General features: G+C 36.6%; 3 protein-coding genes across 7 annotated transcripts; 1 reads left to right on the top strand and 2 right to left on the bottom strand.

Annotated features, from left to right (window-relative positions):
• Positions 1-6,991: 6,991 nt before the first annotated feature.
• itprip (inositol 1,4,5-trisphosphate receptor interacting protein) lies at positions 6,992-11,157 on the top strand. The gene is made up of 2 exons (XM_051648656.1): positions 6,992-7,354; positions 8,455-11,157. The coding sequence occupies exon 2, from the start codon at positions 8,469-8,471 to the stop codon at positions 10,077-10,079; it is 1,611 nt and encodes a 536-aa protein (XP_051504616.1). The 5' UTR covers positions 6,992-7,354; positions 8,455-8,468; the 3' UTR covers positions 10,080-11,157.
• A 1,582-nt stretch (positions 11,158-12,739) lies between these two features.
• Positions 12,740-17,083, bottom strand: LOC127412373 (glutathione S-transferase omega-1-like). The gene is made up of 7 exons (XM_051648671.1): positions 16,984-17,083; positions 16,754-16,813; positions 16,182-16,290; positions 15,834-16,056; positions 15,537-15,638; positions 13,517-13,623; positions 12,740-13,119 (listed from the first exon to the last, which is right to left on the bottom strand). The coding sequence occupies exons 2-7, from the start codon at positions 16,782-16,784 to the stop codon at positions 12,969-12,971; spliced, it is 723 nt and encodes a 240-aa protein (XP_051504631.1). The 5' UTR covers positions 16,785-16,813; positions 16,984-17,083; the 3' UTR covers positions 12,740-12,968.
• Positions 17,084-19,205: 2,122 nt separating this feature from the next.
• On the bottom strand, positions 19,206-24,102 carry gsto1 (glutathione S-transferase omega 1). 5 transcript variants are annotated; one of them, XM_051648672.1, is made up of 7 exons: positions 24,001-24,102; positions 23,729-23,794; positions 22,820-22,928; positions 22,448-22,670; positions 20,432-20,533; positions 20,188-20,294; positions 19,206-19,754 (listed from the first exon to the last, which is right to left on the bottom strand). In XM_051648672.1, exons 2-7 carry the CDS (start codon positions 23,757-23,759, stop codon positions 19,604-19,606), a joined length of 723 nt encoding a protein of 240 aa, XP_051504632.1. In that variant the 5' UTR covers positions 23,760-23,794; positions 24,001-24,102; the 3' UTR covers positions 19,206-19,603. The 5 variants fall into 5 exon arrangements, with proteins under 5 accessions (XP_051504632.1, XP_051504633.1, XP_051504636.1 ...); XM_051648673.1 differs by having other exon boundaries at positions 23,946-24,071; XM_051648676.1 differs by having other exon boundaries at positions 24,005-24,064.
• Positions 24,103-24,550: the final 448 nt, after the last annotated feature.

Below are 24,550 nucleotides of genomic sequence, written 5' to 3'. Positions count from 1 at the left end.
AATCAAACGGAAGAAAAAACAATAATCACCATTTCATTATGAATCGGAGTCAAAAGCTTAGCACTCTTAAAAACTCTTCCTCTCGAAATCAACCATATAGATGTTCAAAAAAACTATCGGGGCACAAAAGAATAATATCTCGCGTTTTAAGTGATCGTCTCTCAGTTTCTGACATTCTCTTCTTTTGTCTGCAGTAGGCTAATGGCTACTTCAAATTGTGGTTTGCGGATCTTAAGCGCGGCCGCGCAACTGTACCACGCAGAGTGAATGTTTCCTTGACCCTGAAAGCGCGTCCATGGCCAGGCGCTAAAGTTTGAGCGCTCGAGATCTGCAACAACATAGTAAACAAGACTCACTGTATGTTCTTTGTTGCAATGCTCTAAATATGCATCTTTTGTGGATTTTCCAATCGCCAGAGATTAAACTAAACTATCAAAACTGTCGCACTACACAGTTTTCGTTTTGCAGTCCGTTCGAAAATCTAGGGTGGCCAGAGGAATCGTCAGGGTGGCCCAATCAACATGGGTAGATTTTTGCCCATAATGGCAATTTCATGTGCTATGTGTTCTGACCATCTCATCCAGTGTGAGCATGTGTTGAACGCATGCCTCTTCACAGTTTGATGTCAAAAGTAGAGAATAACGTGATTATTTCAAATGTCATGTAAACATGGATTTCTTGCCTTGTCAGATTTTAGAGAGTAATCAGCATATTAGTGTGCATGTAAATGGGCTCAATGTTGTAGCAAACTTAGATATTATCACAAGTTATGCTTTAACTATACACTGGCAACCAAAAGTTTGGAATAATGTACAGATTTCTGCCATTATGGAAATTAATTGGTAATCGTATTCACCAAAGTGGCATTCAACTGATCACAATGTATAGTCAGAACATTAATAACGTGAAAAATTACTATTACAATTTGAAAAAAAATGACAGCTTTGCAGATCCTTGGCATTCTAGCTGTCAGTTTGTCCAGATGCTCAGGTGACATTTCACCCCACGCTTCCTGTAGCACTTGTCATAGATGTGGCTGTCTTGTCGGGTACTTCTCACGCACTTTACAGTCTAGCTGATCCCACAAAAGCTCAGTGGGGTTAAGATCCATAACACTCTTTTCCAATGATCTGTTGTCCAGTGTCTGTGTTTCTTTGCCCATTCTAACCTTTTCTTTTTGGTTTTCTGTTTAAAAAGTGACTTTTTCTTTGCAATTCTTCCCATAAGGCCTGCACTTCTGAGTCTTCTCTTTACTGTTGTACATGAAACTGGTGTTGAGCGGGTAGAATTCAATGAAGCTGTCAGCTGAGGACATGTGAGGCGTCTATTTCTCAAACTAGAGACTCTGATGTACTTATCCTCTTGTTTAGTTGTACATCTGGCCTTCCACATCTCTTTCTATCCTTGTTAAAGCTATTTGCCCTTTGTCTTTTAAGACTGCAGTGTACACCTTTGTATGAAATCTTCAGTTTTTTGGCAATTTCAAGCATTGTATAGCCTTCATTCCTCAAAACAATGATTGACTGATGAGTTTCTAGAGAAAGCTGTTTCTTTTTTGCCATTTTTGACCTAATATTGACCTTAAGACATGCCAGTCTATTGCATACTGTGGCAATTAAAAAACAAACACAAAGACAATATTAAGCTTAATTTAACGAACCAAATAGCTTTCAACTGTGTTTGATATAATGGCAAGTGATTTTCTAGTACCAAATGAGCAATTTAGCATGATTACTCAAGGATAAGGTGCTGGAGTGATGGCTGCTGGAAATGGGGCCTGTCTAGATTTGATCAAAAATGACTTTTTTCAAATAGTGATGATGCTGTTTTTACATCAGTAATGTCCTGACTGTACTTTGTGATTAGTTGAATGACACTTTGGTAAATTAAAGTACCAATTTCCTTCCGAAACAGCAAAATCTGTACATTATTCCAAACTTTTGGCCGCCAGTGTATATTTAAAAATTATTAAAAATTTTACAAAAAAAAATGTATCAATATGCTGTCAAAAAAATAAAAGAGTGATTATTTTGTTTTCTGTCATTTATTTCAAACATCAAAACTCTAGTATAAATTTTGTCACACAGGGGTCAGCCTCAGACTTAGACCTGTTTGGTACATTTGGTTGGCATACATAGAGACAAGTTTGTCTACACTTGTGATTGTCATCATCAGTATTAAAAAAAAAAAACAAACAGACAAAAAAAAAAAATTAGAAAAAAGCTCCTAACTGGGTCAGATGAAGTTGATCTTCAAATCTAGTGATGTGCACATGTTTGTGTGATGGTAAGGTTTAGGTTTAGGTTTAGGTTTAGGGGTAGAGTTGGAAAATAGATAATGTCATTAGCCTGATATGAAATCAGTGGAAGTCTAGATGTCCTCACTAATATAGTCAAACAAACTATATTTTTAATAACTTTTCACAGCAACAACTCTGTTCTTTCGCTTCATTTTAATCTAAATTTGGTTATATTTTTGTTTGTTAACACTGTACAATAAGGTGCTATTCATTAACATTAGTAAATGCATTCCTATATATTTACTCTGCATTTTTACAATGAGAATAAATTTATTCATCCATAAGCTGAAAACTGTTGCTTTCAGAGGCTTTATATGGGCTTAGTATGAAAATAAGGTGCATTTCGAACTGTTCTGAGACCAGTGCAGACAGACATGATCTTTCATTCAAAAAATTCACAAAAATCTAACCTTTAACTGAAGTAAAACAGTTGAAAGAGGGGAAATATCTCATTATTAAATAAATATTTTTCTCCAAAACACATTGGCCACAATTATTGGCACCGCTAGATATTCTTATGAGTAAAATATATCTGAAGTTTATTCCCATTCATATTTTATTTTTTTTTTAACTAGGAACATGAAATTGTTCAGCCATGACTTCCTGTTACACAGGGGTATAAATATGAGGTAACACAGGCCAAATTCCCTAAATAATCAGACACAGTGGGTTAGACTAAAGAATATAGTTCTGATGTGCAGCAAAAGGTTGTTGAGCTTCACAAAATGGGAAGTGGCTATAACTGAAAATACCCATTTCCACCATCAGGGCAATAATTAGGAAGTTCCAATCAACTGGAGATGTTAAGAATTGGCCTGGGAGTCATGTGATGCCATGCGAGGAGCGGACGTGTAAACGACGGAATCTGCGCACTTTGCTAGTTTTTAATTATTTTTATGTCATTAACCAGTGAGATTTGATACACCCTGCTACATATCTGTTCTTTAAAGTCAACATGGCAAAGAATTCAAAATCCTCGGGCTCTGGAGATATTAAAAGACACTTACGTTCTCAAGCTGGTGCCTCGGATGGGCCCGCGGACCATGGACTCGGTTTGGAGAAATTCGGCAGCAACAGGCGAGCATGTCTGTGATGTTGACGAAAGTTGTTGCTAACTTAGAGGATCTTGCTGTAATATGTCGATCGATTACTGCAATGGAAACAAAATTTTCTGAGTTGGTTACAAGAATCGGGGATGTCGAGAGACGGATCGATTATCTGGAGTCATCAAAGAGGGAATTAGCTGCTAATCCACAAGTGACCAAGATAGATTTGGAATGCGTTTTGGAAAAACTGGAGGTTTTGGAGAATCGTAATCGGCGAAACAACGTCCGAATTGTTGGAATTCCTGAGCATGAGGAAGGTCAAGATATGGTGAAATTCCTAGACGAACTCTTCCCGAGTCTGCTTGACATAACAGGCCACAAGCTGGAAATCGAGCAAGCTCACAGAGTCCCAGCTCGCAGATCAGCTGAGGGAGACCAGCCCTGATCAATTCTGGCCAAATTTCTGAGATCATCCGATAAAGATCTCGTGTTGTGCGAGGCGAGGACCAAAGGAAAGCTTTCTTGGAAGAATCACAGCATTTTCACGTTCCCAGACTTTGTGAATTCAACAAGAGAGAAACGTGATTGATTCAAGGAATGCAAGAAACTCTTACATCAATGGAAGATCGCATTTGCACTGATGTTTCCGGCCAAACTGAGAATAGATACTAAGGATGGCCGCAAAATATAAATTTATATAAATAAATTTATATAAAATATAAAACAGCGAAGTTTTTCATAAAATTGATGGACTGAGGAAGTCATAGTGTGTTTCTCACATTGTCTCCAGGTGAGCTTGTCTCGCTGAACATACACTTGACCGTCCGAGGAAACTGGGCACCTGTTTTTGTTTTTTTTTGTGCGTGTATAATATATAACACTCCTTTGGGACAGTTGTGTATGAATCTGCTCATTCTTCGTGCTTGTACCTCCTGTTGGCTGGAGTTTGTTTTGTGGAGTATTTTTTGCAGGACATTGGAAGGATTAGGTCATCTGCTGCACTTATGAAACAGACGGCTCACTGAACATTCGCTTGACTGCCCGAAGAAACTGAACAGGATTTATTTTTTTATTTTTTTTTGAGCTGGTTCAGCTAGCAGCTGGAGTTTATTTTGTGGAGGAACAACCTTCAATACAGTTTTGTGAATGCATCTTCACGTTCTTTGTGTTTATTCTGCATATTGGCTGGAGTTTGTTTTATAGATTATTTTCTGTTATGTAATTCTCTCTCACAGAATTTGTATAGAAACACTGGACTTGAGCAATCCGACGGCAAAGTTGTCGTGGGAACTCTCGTAGGCGTGTATGGACTGTTTGAGTTTAGAGGGATGGATGCTGGTTAACGTTGTTGTGTCACGTTTTTCTTTTTTCTGTTTGTTTGGTTTAGGTAGAAGTTCGGGGTCTGACTGTTGCACTAATGTTGGAATGTGGTCTTTATCATTTTATTTTTGACACACAATTTTTTCTGATATGTCAAAATGTCAAATGTTAATATGAGTGGATTGTCTCTCTCCACGTGGAATGTCAATGGGTTGGGGCACCCCATAAAAAGAAGGAAGGTTATTTCTTTTCTTAAACATAAGAAATATGATATACAGGTGCATCTCAATAAATTAGAATGTCATGGAAAAGTCCATTTATTTCAGTAATTCAACTCAAATTGTGAAACTCGTGTATTAAATAAATTCAATGCACACAGACTGAAGTAGTTTAAGTCTTTGGTTCTTTTAATTGTGATGATTTTGGCTCACATTTAACAAAAACCCACCAATTCACTATCTCAACAAATTAGAATACATCATAAGACCAATAAAAAATTTTTTTTAGTGAATTGTTGGCCTTCTGGAAAGTATGTTCATTTACTGTATATGTACTCAATACTTGGTAGGGGCTCCTTTTGCTTTAATTACTGCCTCAGTTCAGCGTGGCATGGAGGTGATCAGTTTGTGGCACTGCTGAGGTGGTATGGAAGCCCAGGTTTCTTTGACAGTGGCCTTCAGCTCATCTGCATTTTTTGGTCTCTTGTTTCTCATTTTCCTCTTGACAATACCCCATAGATTCTCTATGGGGTTCAGGTCTGGTGAGTTTGCTGGCCAGTCAAGCACACCAACACCATGGTCATTTAACCAACTTTTGGTGCTTTTGGCAGTGTGGGCAGGTGCCAAATCCTGCTGGAAAATGAAATCAGCATCTTTAAAAAGCTGGTCAGCAGAAGGAAGCATGAAGTGCTCCAAAATTTCTTGGTAAACGGGTGCAGTGACTTTGGTTTTCAAAAAAAACAATGGACCAACACCAGCAGATGACATTGCACCCCAAATCATCACAGACTGTGGAAACTTAACACTGGACTTCAAGCAACTTGGGCTATGAGCTTCTCCACCCCTCCTCCAGACTCTAGGACCTTGGTTTCCAAATGAAATACAAAACTTGCTCTCATCTGAAAAGAGGACTTTGGACCACTGGGCAACAGTCCAGTTCTTCTCCTTAGCCCAGGTAAGACGCCTCTGACGTTGTCTGTGGTTCAGGAGTGGCTTAACAAGAGGAATACGACAACTGTAGCCAAATTCCTTGACACGTCTGTGTGTGGTGGCTCTTGATGCCTTGACCCCATCTTCAGTCCATTCCTTGTGAAGTTCACCCAAATTCTTGAATCGATTTTGCTTGACAATCCTCATAAGGCTGTGGTTCTCTCAGTTGGTTGTGCATCTTTTTCTTCCACACTTTTTCCTTCCACTCAACTTTCTGTTAACATGCTTGGATACAGCACTCTGTGAACAGCAAGCTTCTTTGGCAATGAATGTTTGTGGCTTACACTCCTTGTGAAGGGTGTCAATGATTGTCTTCTGGACAACTGTCAGATCAGCAGTCTTTCCCATGATTGTGTTGCCTAGTGAACCAAACTGAGAGACCATTTTGAAGGCTCAGGAAACCTTTGCAGGTGTTTTGAGTTGATTAGCTGATTGGCATGTCACCATATTCTAATTTTTTGAGATAGTGAATTGGTGGGTTTTTGTTAAATGTGAGCCAAAATCATCACAATTAAAAGAACCAAAGACTTAAACTACTTCAGTCTGTGTGCATTGAATTTATTTAATACACGAGTTTCACAATTTGAGTTGAATTACTGAAATAAATGAACTTTTCCACGACATTCTAATTTATTGAGATGCACCTGTAGTGTTATTTCAAGAAAAGCATCTTCCCCTGCAAGAAGCTAAAAAATTTGGGACAATATGTGGTGGACATGTTTTCTTTAGTGCTGGCTCGAGTAAGAGCAGGGGAGTCATTACATTGATAAGTAAGCATCTACAATTCAAATGTCTCAAACAGATTAAAGCTAAATTTGGAAGAGTCATTATTGTTTAAGCAGAAATGCAGGGGCAAAGGTTGATTTTGGCTAATATTTATGATCAGGGCTTTTTTATAGATCTTGAAGGGATGTTGCAAGCCCCTGGCACCCCTCATGATATAATATTGGGAGGAGACTTTAATCTTTTGATGGACTCAATCCTTGATCATAGTGAAGCCAAAGTGTGCAAGCCCCCTAGAGCAACATTGACGCTCCACAGGATGTGTAAAAATCTTAGTCTTACAGATATTTGAAGACTTTCAAACCCATCTGGGAGGGACTATACATTTTTTTTCATCAGTCCATAAGATTTATTCTAGAATAGATTTTTTTTCTTGATAAGTCCCTCATTTCATCTGTTGTGGATTGCTCAACTGGAAACATTTTAGTCTCAGATCACGTCCTTTTGTGTTTAGAGGTGTTGCCACATACGGAGAAAAAGAAATCATATAGTTGCCACTTTAATGTATCCCTTTTGCAAAATCTGATAACTTTAATGGTTCAGCCCACGTGCTTTTTATAGAGGAGCGAAAACGGCCACATTGGTCACTTCCTGGATGTGAGAGCAGATGAGGAAACGGTAAAAGAATAACAGTAGCGCTTACTCTTTCGTGCTGTTCTGAAACAATAAATAAAGCTGGACTTTAACTGGATTGCGGTGTAAGTTCCGATTCTTTTTTGTTCATCTAAAACACAGACTCTGCGCTAGTGGTCGCCTGCTGTTTGATATAATTACTCATTAAAGACAATGTAACAATCGTAGTGTAGAACATACATTACAAAATTCGTATTAAGTCATACACATGTAATGCCTTCGATTAGATCAAGAAGCTGTAAAATGCTCTGCCTTTTAACCGTTAGTTTATTACGTCAACGCCCTCTACTACACTGTTTACTGTTTTCAGTTGTGTCGTCTTCTCCTCGTCTAACAAGACACGAGTCATTTAAATTATTTATATCTGACTAAAAAGTTTTTCGTATTACATGAAATACTTTTTAGACTGACGTACAATAATTTAAATCTTGTCAATCTTTCTCCATTATAGCGTCGGGAGGTTTTTTTTTATTTTTATTTTTTTTTCACTATGAGTCAAACACTCAAGTTGTCATTATGTAAACCAATGACAAATGTTTATTTTATTTATTATTTATTTATTTTTATTTGTACTGTTACACTTGGGGTATGACGCAGCTTCAAATGGACATTAATTTGTGCTTTTGTAATTTCAAAAAGTTGCTCTAGAGAGAATAAAGCTTTTTTGATTGAATAAAGAGGTAGTTTTTATCTGCCTTAGTTCAAGAATCACTCCAATCTGACTCCAAGCACTACACTATAAATAAACCAATTGCATAACTTCCTCCTCAGTTCATAGGATGTTCCTTCAGTCAAGGCAAAATTTCAAAATACTTTGCAGTTTTAATGTTTTTTTCTTTCTTTCTTTTTTCTTTCTTTCTTTCATTTTTTTTTAATTTTTTTTTTATTTTTTGTCCACACCACAAGATAACCGAAATATAGGCATTAAGCAGAATATTTCCCGAAATCAATATATATTTAATTAAAAGCAAATCATAAATCTGTTGTCAACAATGTTTTCAGTGGATGCTGGGTTATCTGACATCCTTCCTCAGTACAGGACAGTCCTGTATTGTATTACAATTCACAAATATAGCTTTGATGATTAAATGTTTTTCAAAAGTTACAAGATTGTGTTCTTTTTCATTGACCGTTTGAGGTAATCCATACATTTGTGTTTTCCCAGACACCCAGCAAAGGATGCAGGGTGCAATTGCACGGGTTTGCATGGTGGTAGCGGCTGCTATCCTCAACCACCCATTGCTCTTCCCCAATGAGAATACCACCATCCCTGAGCAAGATGATGACCTCCTGGCCAGAATGAAAGAGCACCAGGAAAAACTTGAGGCTGAACAGGAGCGCCTGGAACAGGAGATCTCTAAGGCAGAACAAGCTCTGACTGGTGATCAGGACAGTTATGGCTGGTACTTCTGGAGTGCCCTTTGCCTTGTCATTTTCTTGACAATTGAGGTTTGCAGGCAGGATACAGTCCATGTGGAAATTCCTGAGCCTGTTGAAGATGAGGATGGATATTCCAGTGCTGGATATCTCAGTGCTAAGGCTGTAGCCTTAGATAACGGCATCCTAAATAACTTCTGCAGGACCCGCTTCCATCCTTACGCCCATGAGAGTGGAAGAGTACGGGAATTTGTCGAGGGCTTTGCAGATGATTTGCTGGAGGCTTTGAGAAGTGTTTGTGATCGAGAGGCTGACTTGGAGGTTGAGGACTTTGTTGGTATAGGCAGTGTATTTGAGTCCTGGAGAGTGTGTAAGCCTCCGACGTGTGACCTCATTGTGCCCTTTGCTCCCCCTCAGCCATACAGGTTCCAGTTTCAGCTCTGGTGTGACCCTTCCATTGATATCCCACTAGATCTTCAAGGATGTGGAACGATTAAACTAATAAAGCCAAATGGGGACTGTCTATGTGGCTCAACCAATCTCGGTGATGACATGCTGTGTCTGCTTCACAATAGAAATGACAGTGAAAAGCTTGGCGAAGTCACTTTGGAGGAACTCCTCTGTGCAAGGGACACTGCATATTTGTCGAAAGATCAGATCATGAGATGGTTCCAGATCTCAGTGACCAAAGCATGGGGACAGATCTCTCATAAGTATGAGTTTGAGCTGGCCTTTCGGAACCTGGACTTTCCTGGAGCACTGCAAATCAGATTTAGGTCTGGAAAGACTGTCGATCTTAACGTTACGCCAGCTGTTCAGGTTGAAGACACCGATGCATACCTAATCTCTAATTTCCCCTCTGATACCAGTAACTCCTCAGACTCTCACTGGCAACTCTCACTCACAGTTTATGAAAAGAATCTGCTCAAACACTTCACTAAAAAACTTCCTACAAATTCTTGTCACATTCACTGTCTTCAGATAGTGTCTTTCTTGCACAAAAAGCAGACAGCTTTGACTGGGATATGTGCCCTTACAAATTATCATATTAAGACTGCATTCCTACATCTGCTATTGTGTAAACCTTCTTCAATGTGGAAGCCGCAGAATCTTGATAACAGATTACAGGATTTGCTCAGCTTCCTTCAGAAAAGTCTGGAGGAAAAGAGACTCTATCATGTCATTGTCGGGAACCCTTGCATCCCAACTGAAATTCAGATTCCCATAATATTTTGTACAGCAGAGCCACTAAACCTATTTAGGCCTCTTGTTTTACAGAGGCAAATATACACCAGAATGGTGGAGCATTTTCAGGAGATGATCAGAAATACCTCTGTGCTTGTTCAAGAATATTCTCCTCACTTTCCTAATGGTCACACGGGCCATGAACTCAGCTCAACAGCCCAGATGTAGATTGACTCATGGCTCTGACAGGAGTTACTGGTTGAGTAAACTGGTTTTGAGTGCTGGGGATTTCTAAAACCTAATAACATGATTACGTTTTGCACTTTGAATGTTAATTGCATTTTAAAGGAATATTCCGTGTCCAATTCGAGTTAAGCTCAATTGACAACTTTTGTGGCATTATGTTGATTACCACAAAAAATTATTTCGACTCTTCCCTCCTTTTTTTTTTATTTTTTTTTCTCCCCTTTTCTCCCCAATTTGGAATGCCCAATTCCCAATGCGCTCTAAGTCCTTGTGGTGGCATAGTAACTCGCCTCAATCCGGGTGGCGGAGGACGAATCTCAGTTGCCTCCACGTCTGAGTCATAGCGCGTGTGAAGGCTTCACTCTATTCTCCGCGGCATCCACGCACAACTCACAATGCTCCCCACCGAGAGCGAACCACATTATAGCGGCCACGAACAGGTTACCCAATGTGACTCTACCCTTCCTAGCAACCGGGTCAATTTGGTTGCTTAGGAGACCTGGCTGGAGTCACTCAGCACACCCTGGATTCAAACTTGTGACTCCAGGCCCCCAATTTAAGTGCTTTTTATAAAATTATAAGCTTCACATTTCCGCCTTTAGTTTAAATGCTCTAAACATTGACCTCACTGTAACTTAGATTTTTACTGTTTTAAAGAAAAGGACGGACGAGTTGAAATAATTTTTTTTTTGTGGTAATCAACATTGTCACAAATGCATTTCATTGAGCTTAACTTGTATTGAACCCAGAATATTCCTTTAAGCACTGACTGTTACTAATGCCACTAATGTAAAACTTGTGTTATTCATCATCTGTGTGTGGCAGCTGATCCTACAATCCTTTTTTACTAAGCAAACACATTAATTACAAATCATAATGAAATCTTTAAGTTATGATAAACATGTAAACTCTATAACATTAATACAGTACTTTTCAGTATTATCAAGAATTATAATCTTATTTGTCAGCTGTCAAATGTCAGCACATAGCTGACAAATGTATTTTTACCCTCAAGAATCTGGCACTGTCATACCAGAGATAAAGAACATATTTGCATTAATTTTTGGCAGTCCATTTCTTATGAAGCACAAAGCAGTTATCTGAATCCAAACTAGATTTTTTACATTTTATGAAGAAAATGGGAGTGGTACACTCTAAAAAGTGGTATCTTGCAGTTGTTACCTTATGGAGCTATTTGTACCTGATTATCTTACCCTTAATGGTGCACTCAGTAATTTTTTTCCCCTCATTTAAAAAGTTTTACTTCTGCAGAAATTAATAGTATTTTTGAAACACGTTTAAAATCATGATCACTCATGTGAGATGAAGGGTTCAGTCATACTGGTAACCTTATAAAAGCTCTTTCATTCTACATAAGGCAGTGGCGCCTCATGGGTGCAGCCATGTTAGCATCACATGACCAGCTGAATACTACTCTCTTAATCTCAGTAACTACCCTTTTATTGGACACTTTCATTCATGGTTTAATTAATCCTGGCTTACTGTTCATAGTGAATTTCTACAGTGGCATTGGTAACTGAAATCTAGTGTTTGAATGATGCAGCATCCAGGCCACTAGGTGTCAGTGTAAGCCAATGTAAGCCACTTCGACATACTTCAAACTATTACTGAGTGCACCTTTAAAATTAGTTTTGTTGGTGTAACCTTATGTATTCATGCACTGCTATTTAATCAAGTCTCTGAGATATGTTGGTCCCTAGATGGCTTTGGTTTCTCCAGTCTAAAAGGGGTTGTGTTTTCAAACATGCACGTTCTGACACCGATTATGCTAAATAACCCGACAACCTGTGTTCGGTGTAAGGTCATAAACGCCGTAAGAATAAACCGATCAACATGGTAGATTATTGACCATTTCCACGATTCAGCGTTTTAAACACCTTTACCAACATTCTTTCTGGCAAATGTTGTGCACATGCCTCTTCACAATCTGATGTCAAAAGCAGAAAATAACTAGATTATTTCAAATCTCATGTAAACGCAGGTTTCTTGCTTTGTCTGATTTTCAGCAGTTATTAGTGTATTGGTGTGCATGTAAACTGATAAATTGAAGAAAACTATTGCAGTGTTTACCCACACATATTTGGTGCTTAATGTAAATATCAAATATCATTAATTGTTATTAGGGTTGTGGTAATTCCTAGTACCTAGAAAACAACTACTACAATGCTGCCATTACAAAAAATGTATATTTAGGTATTTCACAATGATATTTAATATTACATAATGTTCTGACAATACACAGCTAACCCAAAAAGTATGTGGACACTTAAGCCACACTTATGTCTGCACCAATGAGGTATCATTCATGTCTGTAGCAGAAACGGTGCGAGACGAGTTACATGCCAAAGTTGAATACTTAGGGATAGAGGCTGGCTGAAATACTCACTAAGCAAGCACCACTACTGAACAATTGAAAATGGTGCACAGTGCACAAACCTGTTTCACAGCTCTAAGGCCTGTATTTCCTGTATAATGCACTGCCTAAAGTTTAAGATAGTATTCTGGTCTTCTTTTATCAGAATGGAACCAGCATTACTTTTGACAATTAGTAGGATACATATTTTTTTTGTTCACCATCACAAAAAAGATTGGGAATAAAGAAGACATACATATTTTGCCCATTATATTTTTTGTACACATGGTTTATTTATGTTTATGTATAAATGACAAACATGTTTATATTATATCAGTTGTAAAGCATCTATTGGCATTATGTGACAATCTCAGATTTGGAGTTAAAAGCATAATTAAATCAAAATAAAATACTTAGGCTAAGAAAGAGTAATGATAAAAAGACCACACACAGATGGACAAATGTCACCCTGTCTTAGAACAAAAAGATGATTTGCTCTATAATCCATAGTCAAAATTGGGTTTTCCATCCATGTAGGTGTCGAAAAAGACCTTGTGATCATCTGTGCTAAACATGGTGGCTTTAACACTGGGATCCTTTAACATGCGTTCAATCCACAGTCTTAACTCAGGAGTGTTCTCCAAACAACTGAAACATAAATAGAGGGTATTTATTTATGTGCAGCGCTATTAGACTTTACAAGCATTTACATCAGTTATCCTTATGAATTATAATTATATTATAAATGATTCATTGTTTATTATTCATCTGTATTGGTGACAGACATGGTGGAATGAACAAGTTATTGTGAAGACAAGTACCTTTTTGTGTCTGTACAAGGTTCACTGTACCAAAGTGCTTTTCAGTTCAGTTAAAACCAAAGCCCTACCCTGCCTTTGTTAGTCTGACAGAGTCATTCATCTTGCTGGCATTGCTGTTTGAATGAACCTCCATGACTCCCACAATTTCAAAGCCCTCATGTTTTCTATTATACATCCACTAGATGCAGATTTTAATATATGTAATAAAACAAATAAAAACATACTGTTTCAGGCCCATCATCTCTATCCTCTCAAACCACGGCCATATCATGTAGTCAATCATTGTGATTGAATCTCCTCCAAAGAATATGGTCTTCTTGTTCGCCAGAGTCTGCCAAAAAACAATATCAAACAGAACGCACTTGGAAGGTGATAAAAGACGTGAAACTAAGAATGTATATATCCTTATAAGATCCTTACTTTATTCCTTAAAGGTGCAATATGTAACAATTTTCATGTAATATTCGCCTTTTTGTTTTTGCTAATGTGTGAACGGCTTGTGACGCAACTTAAAAAATGAACCCTTCCCAGACTTCCTAGGTTGCCTATTAAAGCCTGTAGACTGATTTTCATGCGAAGGGAGCGGGTCGCTTTTGCTGGGAAAATCCAAAGGATGTGACGTTTATGCGTGCTCCCGAGAGCCTTGCCTCAGCGCTTCCCTTCCGCTATACAACAGCGACAACAAACTGCAACACTAGGTAACGTTATCTTAGAGATGGAATCCAGCAAACGGCCGGCTCCCTGCACAACACCGACTCCTGCACAAACTCCAAGTAAAAAAATACAATAAACATTTATCTATATGAGGGTATTTTTGGAGCAAAACAACTGAGCGCCTGTGACAGTGGAATTTGTAGTTGTAGAGATTAGCCACACGTGTATCAGTCAATTTGAAGTCGTGCGCTCTCCCTTTTGCAACACATCTCTATGTAAAATATGGAGCAAAAGTGATTTGTGCATATGTAGAGGCAGCGGCTGGCACTGTTCAAAGATCAGAGAATTTTGTCCAATCAGAAGAGCTAGTTTGGGTGCCTTTCCATTGGCGGAACTTGGCGACTGAACGAGTAGGAAAAAAAAACTTCCATGAGCATCTTCCCGAGCTGGCAGTGGCAAATACCAATAAAGGTATGTTTTTTTTCTTTCTTTTTCTGAAATCACTCTCCGTTATACATTTGTTTATAGTTTAAATATGCGCGCTGGTCAGCTATGTTGGTAATCAGTGTTTCTTTGTTAGGTTACCTTTCGTGAAACAAGAAAGGCTAAACTAATGCTAGACTACCTGCACTGTTAACTTTGCTATTCAGTCGTTTCATATTAAATGATACCCTCATATTAAACGATTTATTCCTTATATTCCTTTTATTAATTAGTCAGGGCATTTGATTCATGAAGGGACCTTCGCTTGGTTTTGGGGATCAAAACCGACCCTGAATTGGCGTTCTTCTTATTGGACAGGTAAGCTTGCATAACTGCAAAGCATGTGAAATATAGTGCCATAAGGATTGATCTGTGTAATTTTAGCTAACTTGATCTTCCCTTCACAGTCATAATCAATGCTAATCTGTAATTATTCAGCAAGGTAAACTACACTAACACATGAAATTAATGCTAGACAACGTTCAAGATAATGCAAAAATACCCTTTCATTAGTGTAACGTAACTTGGTTATACAGAAAATATATACATTCTATTATTATAAAACAATAGTGCATCGATATATCAAAATGACAGTTGTGATGGAATCACATCAATACTGAATTGTGTCGACATATTTATAATGTACAGTCTATTTTATAAACAGCTACTGTCATCATCCACCAAATTTAGCTATCAGCTATTGATAAAGCTGGCTAGCATGCTAACTTGACATAGGCTATCGTATAAATGCAGTCAATGTATCATGCAAAGAAAAGTGATTACTTCAAACTACAGTCTTGCATAGTCAGACCTATATCCACACTTTGTTTTCGCCCTGTTCCGCCCTGTTTATATATCAAATATAATATACAGTCTCAAAGTTTGTAGTAAAACAATCATAACTGTGTAATTTGAATTATGCTACCTCATCTGTCAGCATGATGTCGGTGAATCACGTTCAGTCTTTTTGTATGTTACGTCATGGTTTTGGTCGCTGCAACAGGTAGCTGGCTGCAGTTCACTTAACGGCCACAGGTGTCATTAATAACAAGGGTTTCTGAATCTTACATACTGCACCTTTAACAGAGTCAATGCATTTCAACAGACCTGATTTAGTTTGGAGAGTTTTTCTTTAAATTCTATTTCAGGTGTTGAGACATCCTCTCCATTTTTCTTGCCCATAGAGATTTTATAGAAGTATGGAATCACCTGAATTGGGAACCCATTGACATTAATGTGTGCATATATTTCTTCAAAGTAATGCAAAAATTAAAATCACTACCAGATCATCTATATTTTATGTCCTGATTACAATTAGACTTATGATGGGGCAGATATAGAATCTACTGGAAGATGCTTTATAATTATTATACGTTTCCAGATGACATCTGTGAGACTGCTTACCTTTGAGTAATTCTCCAGCAACATTTTCTGTTGGGCCCTCTCAAAAGGGTCAGATGGGATCAGTTTCTTCTCAGGGTAGACCTCATCCAGGTACTCACAGGTGATAAGTGACTCGTATATCACCTGACCACTTGGGGTTTCCAATGCTGGCACTGTTCCAGCAGGATTCTTTTCCAAATACCAATTAGGCTTATCTTTCAAATTGATGTTGACAGTGTCATATCTATAATTTATGATATATTTAAAAAGAAAATTTATTTTTTATTTTTTTTACACATTATGGATACCAGAAAACCTCTGACCTCTACCTAGCCCACTATTGCACAAGACATTAGTATTTGCACTCACTTAATTCCCTTGGCATTGAGGACCATTCTCGCTCTCTGAGCAAAAGGGCAGAATCTCATGCTGTAGAGTCGAAGATGACCATCTGGCACTGGTCCAGGAGCAGCGCTTTCTGTTGCACCAATGAAAAACGAGATAAAAAATGTAAATATTGATATTCTTTTTATAGTGGCTAATGGCTATGTAATAAAATGTATATAATTATTTGCATGATGTCACTAGTAATGTGGAACACCATGTTATTCATTATTTACGAAAAAATGTAATTGTATTACCCTATGAATCTTTCTTATCAGAACGAAATTAAAAAAAATGAGTATGCAATATTATCAAACAGTACTGGTATTTCAAAAGTGCAATGTCATGGTATGAGTCTGATTACTAGAGCTGCAAGACTTGCCTACAACTGGGTTGGTATGCAAACTCTTGTGAGTAACGAGTATCCACACATACAGATATAATAAATTAACATCCGGATGTTTTTATGAAATGTTTTTCTAATTACACTAGTTAAAGAGTGTAGGCCAAAAACATGCCATATTTGTATTAAGTCTAATTTCCATGAATTATCTTACCTTTTCCTTGGACTTTTTGGGAAGAAGCCATTGCAGCGATCAGAGAGCTGACTTTAAGATCTGCAAAGGTAGAAAAGCATGTGCTTTGTGTGGATAAGAATCTAAAACTACATCTGTTACATAACGTGACGAATCCTGAAGGAAGGGAGATTACTGTGAAGGCCATAAACGCTCAACATGCTTTACTGAAATCGATCAAATATAACAACCGCATTCAAAAGATAGCTCACCTGTCGTTTCACTTCACCAATCGGCAAACTTAAGTAGAGTATTGGTTTGAAGGAAAGTTGAGTTTTTATGGAAGAGTAGGTGTGACTGAAGACAAATAACTCCTCCTCTTTCCACACTATGAAGCTTGTCCGTAAAACAAATTCACTGTATTTATTACAATTAGAAATGTATTCACTTATCCTAACGATTTACTTCTCTTATTAAGGAATTTGTGGCCTAAGCACTTACATTAATTCTTCTGTTAAAAACATGTATATTTGAGTTGGCATTATTTGTTTAAATCGCCATATTTAGTCATTTTCATGCAACGAAGTTATAAAATTGGCTATAACTTTACACAGAAAAGGTTAGTAAGTGATTTTATCACACTAAAATCATGTTAACACGCATATTGTTTAGGTCGTGTGGCTAAACTTTTGAAACAGTGAGTATTTTAACGTTTACGGATTGGCCCCCATTCACTGCCACTGAAAGTGCCTCACTGGAACCCAGATTTTTTATTTCTTAACTAAAAGGAGGGGCAAGTCACAATTATATTTTGTGGTAATGAACATTACGCCACAAATGCTGTAGACTGAACCCAGAATATTCCTTTAAAACCCATAAAGTGTTCATTCTTGCATTTTTTTTAAGTTAGCAAAACACCATATTTTAGCAATCTCCAAGAACAAATGTCTATAGTAGGCTAAATACAATAGTTACTCAAATAAATCTGTGGTAACTTGGTATTAACCACCACTTTAAGTAATACAGAAATAAAACAAAATTCTGAAAGCTCCTTGCACTGTTTAAATATCCAATGTAATTTTACAGCTATAAAACCACTGTAAACGATTTCCTCTTCAGACATGTTAACATGCACATTTTCTGATTCTGCAGTGTCATTTATCACTGGGTAGGAGTTGCAACAGGATGTCCTACTGTCAAATGACATTTATAACAGATTTTGTAATGTAGGATACACTTTGCAAGACAAGGAGAACATCTTATTGAATACAAAATCAATCTATTCCCATGCCAAATTCTTAATTCTTTTATTGGCACATACTCTTCACTGTTTTTGTTACTACTTTTGTTAACATGGGCGTCTTTGCAATGCCATGCAAATGTTTATTTAGCCATACTTTCTGCAGCTTCAGTATGATTCAGCTAATCACTTTGCCATTACATAAACCTTTCTTAAATTAACACTTTTTTTAGGCCATTTGCGAATTTGCATTAGTTCACCTATACAATTGACAGACTGCCCCTTCTGTTTTGCATCGTCATGCTCAGCAATGCATTAAACAGGCTATTTAAAAGGCAACAAGCAGAAAATTGTAAAAGTCTTTTTTTTATAATGGTCAGGGTGGAGTACTTAAAGAAAACAGGTAAGGAATTGAAAGATCACTTAACCCCTATGCTGCATTGTAAAGGCTAGTTCACACTGCCCCAACAACCACAAAATTACAATGGTTGTTGGGTTTTGTAGAATCCTTGAAGTACAATATAAATTCCATGGTACATAAATACAGTACAGTAATCATTCAGTATCATGGTATATACTGTATCAAAGTACCATGGTAGTACCATCTAATATCATCACTGTACAATGATTGTACTTTTTGTAAGTACTTCATTTTCACAACAAAAATGAAAGTGGTAACTTTGTACTTCTACCGGATCCATCCCTTAAAATGTTTTTCTTTTTCTTTTTCTTTGGTGCAACCCAATGAATTTAGGTATATTCAGTGATGTTAAATAATATTTTTGACTTGACTCAAACAAGTTAATTTAGATGTTACCACATGAAGCACATTTTTAAGTTAACATTGTTTTCTGGTGTAGTGAGATTATGGATCACAAAGAGAAATAAAGTTTGCCTTTTTCTTCATTGGTGAAGTGGTGGAAGTCTAACAATAGAGATAAAATTCCAGAAAGGGGTGACCCATGAACTACTGAGATAATCAGAGAACACTATTACTATTGTAATCCTTGGGCAAGGCACATAACCTCAGATTGCTCCAGGATGAAAGTACCAGCAATTAGTGTACTGTTAAAAATGTTGTTTTTTGTTTTGTTTTTTTTAAATAACTATACTGGAACTTTTTTATTTTTATTATTACAGACAATTAAACAAGGGAACTGAGATAGATCCGGATTTGTCCTTATTAATTATTCATATCCATTCTTGTATTTGTCATCACAACAAAAATATTAAGTGCAGAGAATATTTCATATATTGGATGCCTGAAAATTGTTTTATTGCATGTCATTTTATTTCATTTATTACTGATTTGTACAGAGAAGATTTTTATTGCTGCATGTAATTAATTCTGCTGGATAATAACCACCATAACTAAACCAACTACAGAAATTCCACCAAATTTGACATTTTTAATGAGTTCATTCAGTCTTAATCTGATTTTATATTAACCAGTTTTAGTTTTTTTATTAACAACACAAATCAAAGTGACACACAAGATGATGTACCAGACCTGGTTTCCTATTTTAAATTCTTAAATCAAGATTATTTTAGAAAAAATAAAGGGCGGACAGATTTAACATACCTTCTAACACAATGTCTGTTAACACAGACAGACAATAGAGATGTGTTTTACCAGAAAACAATGATTTATTTTATATCCCATAATCATAATTGGGGTTTCCCTCCATGTAGGTCTTGTAGAATGCCTTGTAGGTGTCTGTGCTGAACATGGTGGCTTTCACACTGGGATCCTCCAACATGTGTTCAGTCCACTTCTTTAACTCTGGAGTGTTCTCCAAGCAACTAAAATATTAATAGAGAGAGATAGAGTTAATCTGCAGAGCAAGCATTTGCAAACGTCTAATTTAATGACTGTACAGTTGTATGGATGACTGATTTGTGAGTTCACACTTTTCTATTTATAGGGGAAATTGACAGAAACATAACCCTACCATTGTCAAGGTTTTATTTTTTACTAAAAGATGCACCACGTAATTTTTGTTGTCACAAGAAATATTCATTTACTGGTGTGTAAAACTTTTTAGTGAAGAATTAAATGCTGAGTGCACCTTGATGACTAGGTTTTCTTCACAATTCACATTTTAGGTAAAATGTCTGAATTAGGTTACTTCTTTGATATTTCATAATCCTTAAGTATTCTCTCTCACTCACTTTTGAACATCCACTAGTAGTTGATTTAAATTTTTGTAATAATAATAAAACAACAACAACATACTGCTTCAGCTCAAGCATCTCCATCCTCTCAAACCATGGCCACATCATGTAATCAATCATTGTGATTGAATTGCCTCCAAAAAACTTGGTCTTCTTGTTGACCAGGGTCTGACAAAAGCCATTAAAGGACAAGTTAATATAGGAAGTAACATCCCATTAAATCTGCTTAACATCACTGATCAAATATTAACTCTTTGTTAGATAATTATTCCACTCTTTAAAAGAGTAGAGTTATTTCAACCAACCTCATTTAATTTTGAGAGTTTGTCTTTAAGTTCTGTTTCAAGTGCTGACACATCCTCTCCATTTTTCCTGCCCATAGGGATCTTATAGAAGAAGGGAGTCACCTAAAAAGAGCATTCATTTACATGATGAATACATGAATTTCCAAAAAGGGCAAGGTTTGTCAAATAAAGTGAAGTATTTCTGTAATATTCTGTGCTGTGGTTGTTACCCTTACCACTTAAGTTTATTGCAAATAAATGTTGAAAAAAAGGAACTGATTTTAAGTCACCCAGAACGCCTCCCGGTAATAACTTTATATGGTCAAACAGTGGAAAATGTTGATTGTTTTAAGTACCTGGGGACCTTAATTGACAGTTAACTTTCTCGGGTAATGTGGATATCATTTGTAAGAAAGCAAATCAGAGGTTATTACTAATGCGGAAGTTGAGAGAGTTTGCTGTCAGCCAATGTGTCCTGCAAAGAGTTTATTCCAGTCTAGTCTGAAGTATTCTAGTGTTTAAAATAAAAGTTTGATACGGACAACTAACTTTGACAAATAAAATTGGTTAGGATTGTTAAAACATCTGGAAAAATTGTGGGTGCCAAACAAAAATCACTAGATGATCTATACAATACGATAGTGTATAGAAAGTCTTTGTCAATCACGATGGACATAACACAACTCTTAATAATGAATTTCAGCTTCTTCCATCCAGATGACGTTATAGGATACCAAAGATCACAAAGTTAACTAAAAAAATATTTTGTTCCGTGTGCAATAGGCCTTCTTAATAATAATAATAAAAAAAGTAGAATATTTTTAAATGCATGTTTTATTTCCTTTACACGGAGTCCCTTAGAGGACAGGGCGGGAATGTTTTTTCTGAAATAGCTTTGAGTGCCCTCGCAATAAGTTTTGTGTGCCTTCACAATTGTTTGCGCAATAGATTTACCATGGTTTTACTAAAATAACCATATTTTAACCAAAATATTCATAGTAACACAATAGTACAAATACAGGAAAACAAAAACTAAATAAAAATCATAAAACATTTTTATTTTAGAACAAATACCACAGTATTCGTAGTAAAACTATAGTAACCACAAGATTAACCATGGTTACTATAAGGACAAAGTATACTGTTTTAAAACCATGGTTTCCATCAAAAAATAAATACATAAATAAAATAATCATAAAAAAAGAAAAAAACGGTTAGCCTAAAACAATCATGGTACAATATACTATAGAAGAAAAACATGTTTTCTGCCAAAAACTATGATTACTACATTCTATTGGTAGCACTTTTATTATACTGTATTTATTAATCTTGTTAATGTTAGTTAATAAAAATAACATTTTTCATTTTTAATGTTAGTTAGAACAACAACGAATTTTAACATATACAACTTTTGATTTAAAAAAAATGTTGAAATTAACATTAACCAAGATAAATAAAGGCTGTAGAAGTATTATTCATTGTTAGATCATGTTAACTAATGTTGTTTACTAATGTTAACTTTTTATGTGTTACCACAATATTACTATAGTTAAACTATGGTATTTGCATAGTAAAACCACGATACCCATAAAATTATGTTTGTTTGTTTTTTTATCATGATTTACGTTTTCCTGTATTATCACTATGGTTTCACACTATGAATATCATGGTTAAAAAATGGTTACTTTAGTAAAACCTCAGTAAATTTATTGTGAGGGCACACAAAACTATTTCAGAAAAAAAAAATCCTGTCCTATTATGGCTCCTTACCTTTATGTTTAAAGGAGAAAAATAATTGAGAAAAAAATTAAATAAAATTTGAGAAAAAACCAAAGAAAATAAATTTCACAGAGAAAAAAAAAAATTCAGAGAAAATATGATAATTTTAAGAAAAAAAAATGACAGGAAGCCATGAACACACACACACACACACACACACAAAAAATCAACTAGTGAATTTTTTTTTTTTTTACATTGCGGTTCAGGGCTTCCATACAAATGACACCTGTGAGCATGACAGACTGCCTAATAAAGTACCTTTGAGAAATGCTCTAGCATCATTTTCTGTTGGGCCCTTTCAAAGGGGTCAGATGGGAGCAGTTTCTTCTCAGGGTAGACCTCATCCAGGTACTCACAGGTGATTGGTGACTCGTATATCACCTGACCACTTGGGGTTTCCAGTGTTGGCACTAAACCAAAAGGATTCTTCTCTAAAAACCAATCAGGCTTATCCTTCAAATTGATGTTGACAATATCGTGCCTGTCAAAATTCAAATATACAACTAAACTAATTGCTTTTTTTCTCATTCAAACTTAAATAACTTTCTCAGAATATTTATTTTATTCATTAAACATATCTCATGCACCACCTAACTCACTATTGCACAAGACATTAGTGTTTGTACTCACTTAATTCCCTTGGCACTGAGCACCAGTCGTGTTCTCTGGGCAAAAGGGCAGAATCTCATGCTGTAGAGCCGAATATGGTCCTTCGGCACAGGGCCAGGAGCAGCGCTTCCTGTCGCACAAATAAAACAAAAAGCATTTTTAGACTTCTATCTTTTTATGCAGTGATATATGAATGTTGTTTGTGTATTCCTAATGAAAACTCTCTCACTGTGGAGTATGAGCAGGTTTTGCTCTGAGCACTAAAGTGTTTTGCCCCAGGCAGGGCCGTAGCTAGTGGGGTAAAAGGTGGTAAGGATTCTAGGGGTCCACAGGTCCAAAGGGGCCCACAACAAATTCTAAACTGTATTTTTTAATAGGAAAGGGGCCCAGAGCAATATACAGTCAGGGGGCCCAGAATACCTTGCTTCGGCCCCTGGCCCCAGGTGTAATTTAGTGTTGACAAGAACATAGCACGTTTAAGAAATCAGAAAGCAATCTGTGACATAGCTTATTCCTTAAAAGCATGACGAAGCATTCTTTGTATCAGTACTGTCATAAATGCTACTTTGCTGCGCTGAATTCTCAAAAGTGCTATGTCATGCTCTCCTCAGCACTAATACACCTGAGGCAGTTTGTTGTCACTCGGTTGTCAAGCAATTCTTTGGTATAATGAAGTAACAGAAACACTCCCTGTTTCCTTTCATGACACATCTGGACATGTTTAAAGATGACATGCTACTACAGGTGCTCTACGTTGTTGTTATATATATTTGACATTGTACTCACACCACAATTCCGCTTTGTGATGTAAACACTGTAGTGTGCATGACAGAGCAGAATGTATTGTGATTAGAGGTGTGTCCTTAATTATAAGGTCATCATAAGGTTTTACCAATTGCACTTAAGTCTCATTGTGGTGATGTTTCTTACCTTTTCCAAGACATTTCTGGGATGCAGACATTTTTTTATAGGCAGCGATGTTCTACAAGAACAGATCTGCAACGGTTGAAATAATTCGAGAAGTTAACATCACTTTAAAAAAACAAATAGTGTATTTAATTAGCAAGACGCTACAGCTATAATATCTTACGGAAAGATCCGTGCTCAAGTTAATCAATGAATAATTTTATATTTCCCTGCATCGAACCTTAAGAATGAAAACAGTTGAAATAACCTACAGGAGCAGTAAATAAAATACTTGCATGCCTAACTGTATGACTTTCCACACAACTGTGAAAATAAAAGGGAAGTTGGTTAATTTATCGGAGAGAAGAGGGCATGTCTCAAGGATCCAATGACTACATGACTCATCTTTATTTCAAAATAAAAGTCCTCAGTAAGACGTGAAATTTATGCACCGTTCTTCTCTTCGCTGCTTTTTTGCAATTAATTTAGCTAAACGTACATTCTCCATTTAAACTGTTTGTAGATCATTTTAGCCTATATGTGCAACGTATTTTTGTTTTGAATAAACATCCAACTCTTTTTTAAATTTTTAATTAACAAAAACATTTGAGAATCCCCCTTTGACTTAAAGGTGCTATATGTAAGATTGACAACAAGCGTTTGAAATGGGTACTGGGTACAATATTCAAAATATTGGAGAGTTGTCTGCCCCGCCCCAGACTCGAAGCTCATGCGGGTTGCCAGAATGTTGACACGCAAATTAGCCAATTCAGCATTCGTTTTAAAGGATTTCTGGGCTTTAAGCTGTCTCCATCTTCCAAAGGCATCTCTGATATTTATCCTTGT

This window comes from Myxocyprinus asiaticus, chromosome 21 (genome assembly GCF_019703515.2).
Source record: "Myxocyprinus asiaticus isolate MX2 ecotype Aquarium Trade chromosome 21, UBuf_Myxa_2, whole genome shotgun sequence".
Lineage (NCBI taxonomy): Eukaryota > Metazoa > Chordata > Actinopteri > Cypriniformes > Catostomidae > Myxocyprinus > Myxocyprinus asiaticus.
This window is presented reverse-complemented; position numbering and strand designations above follow the sequence as displayed.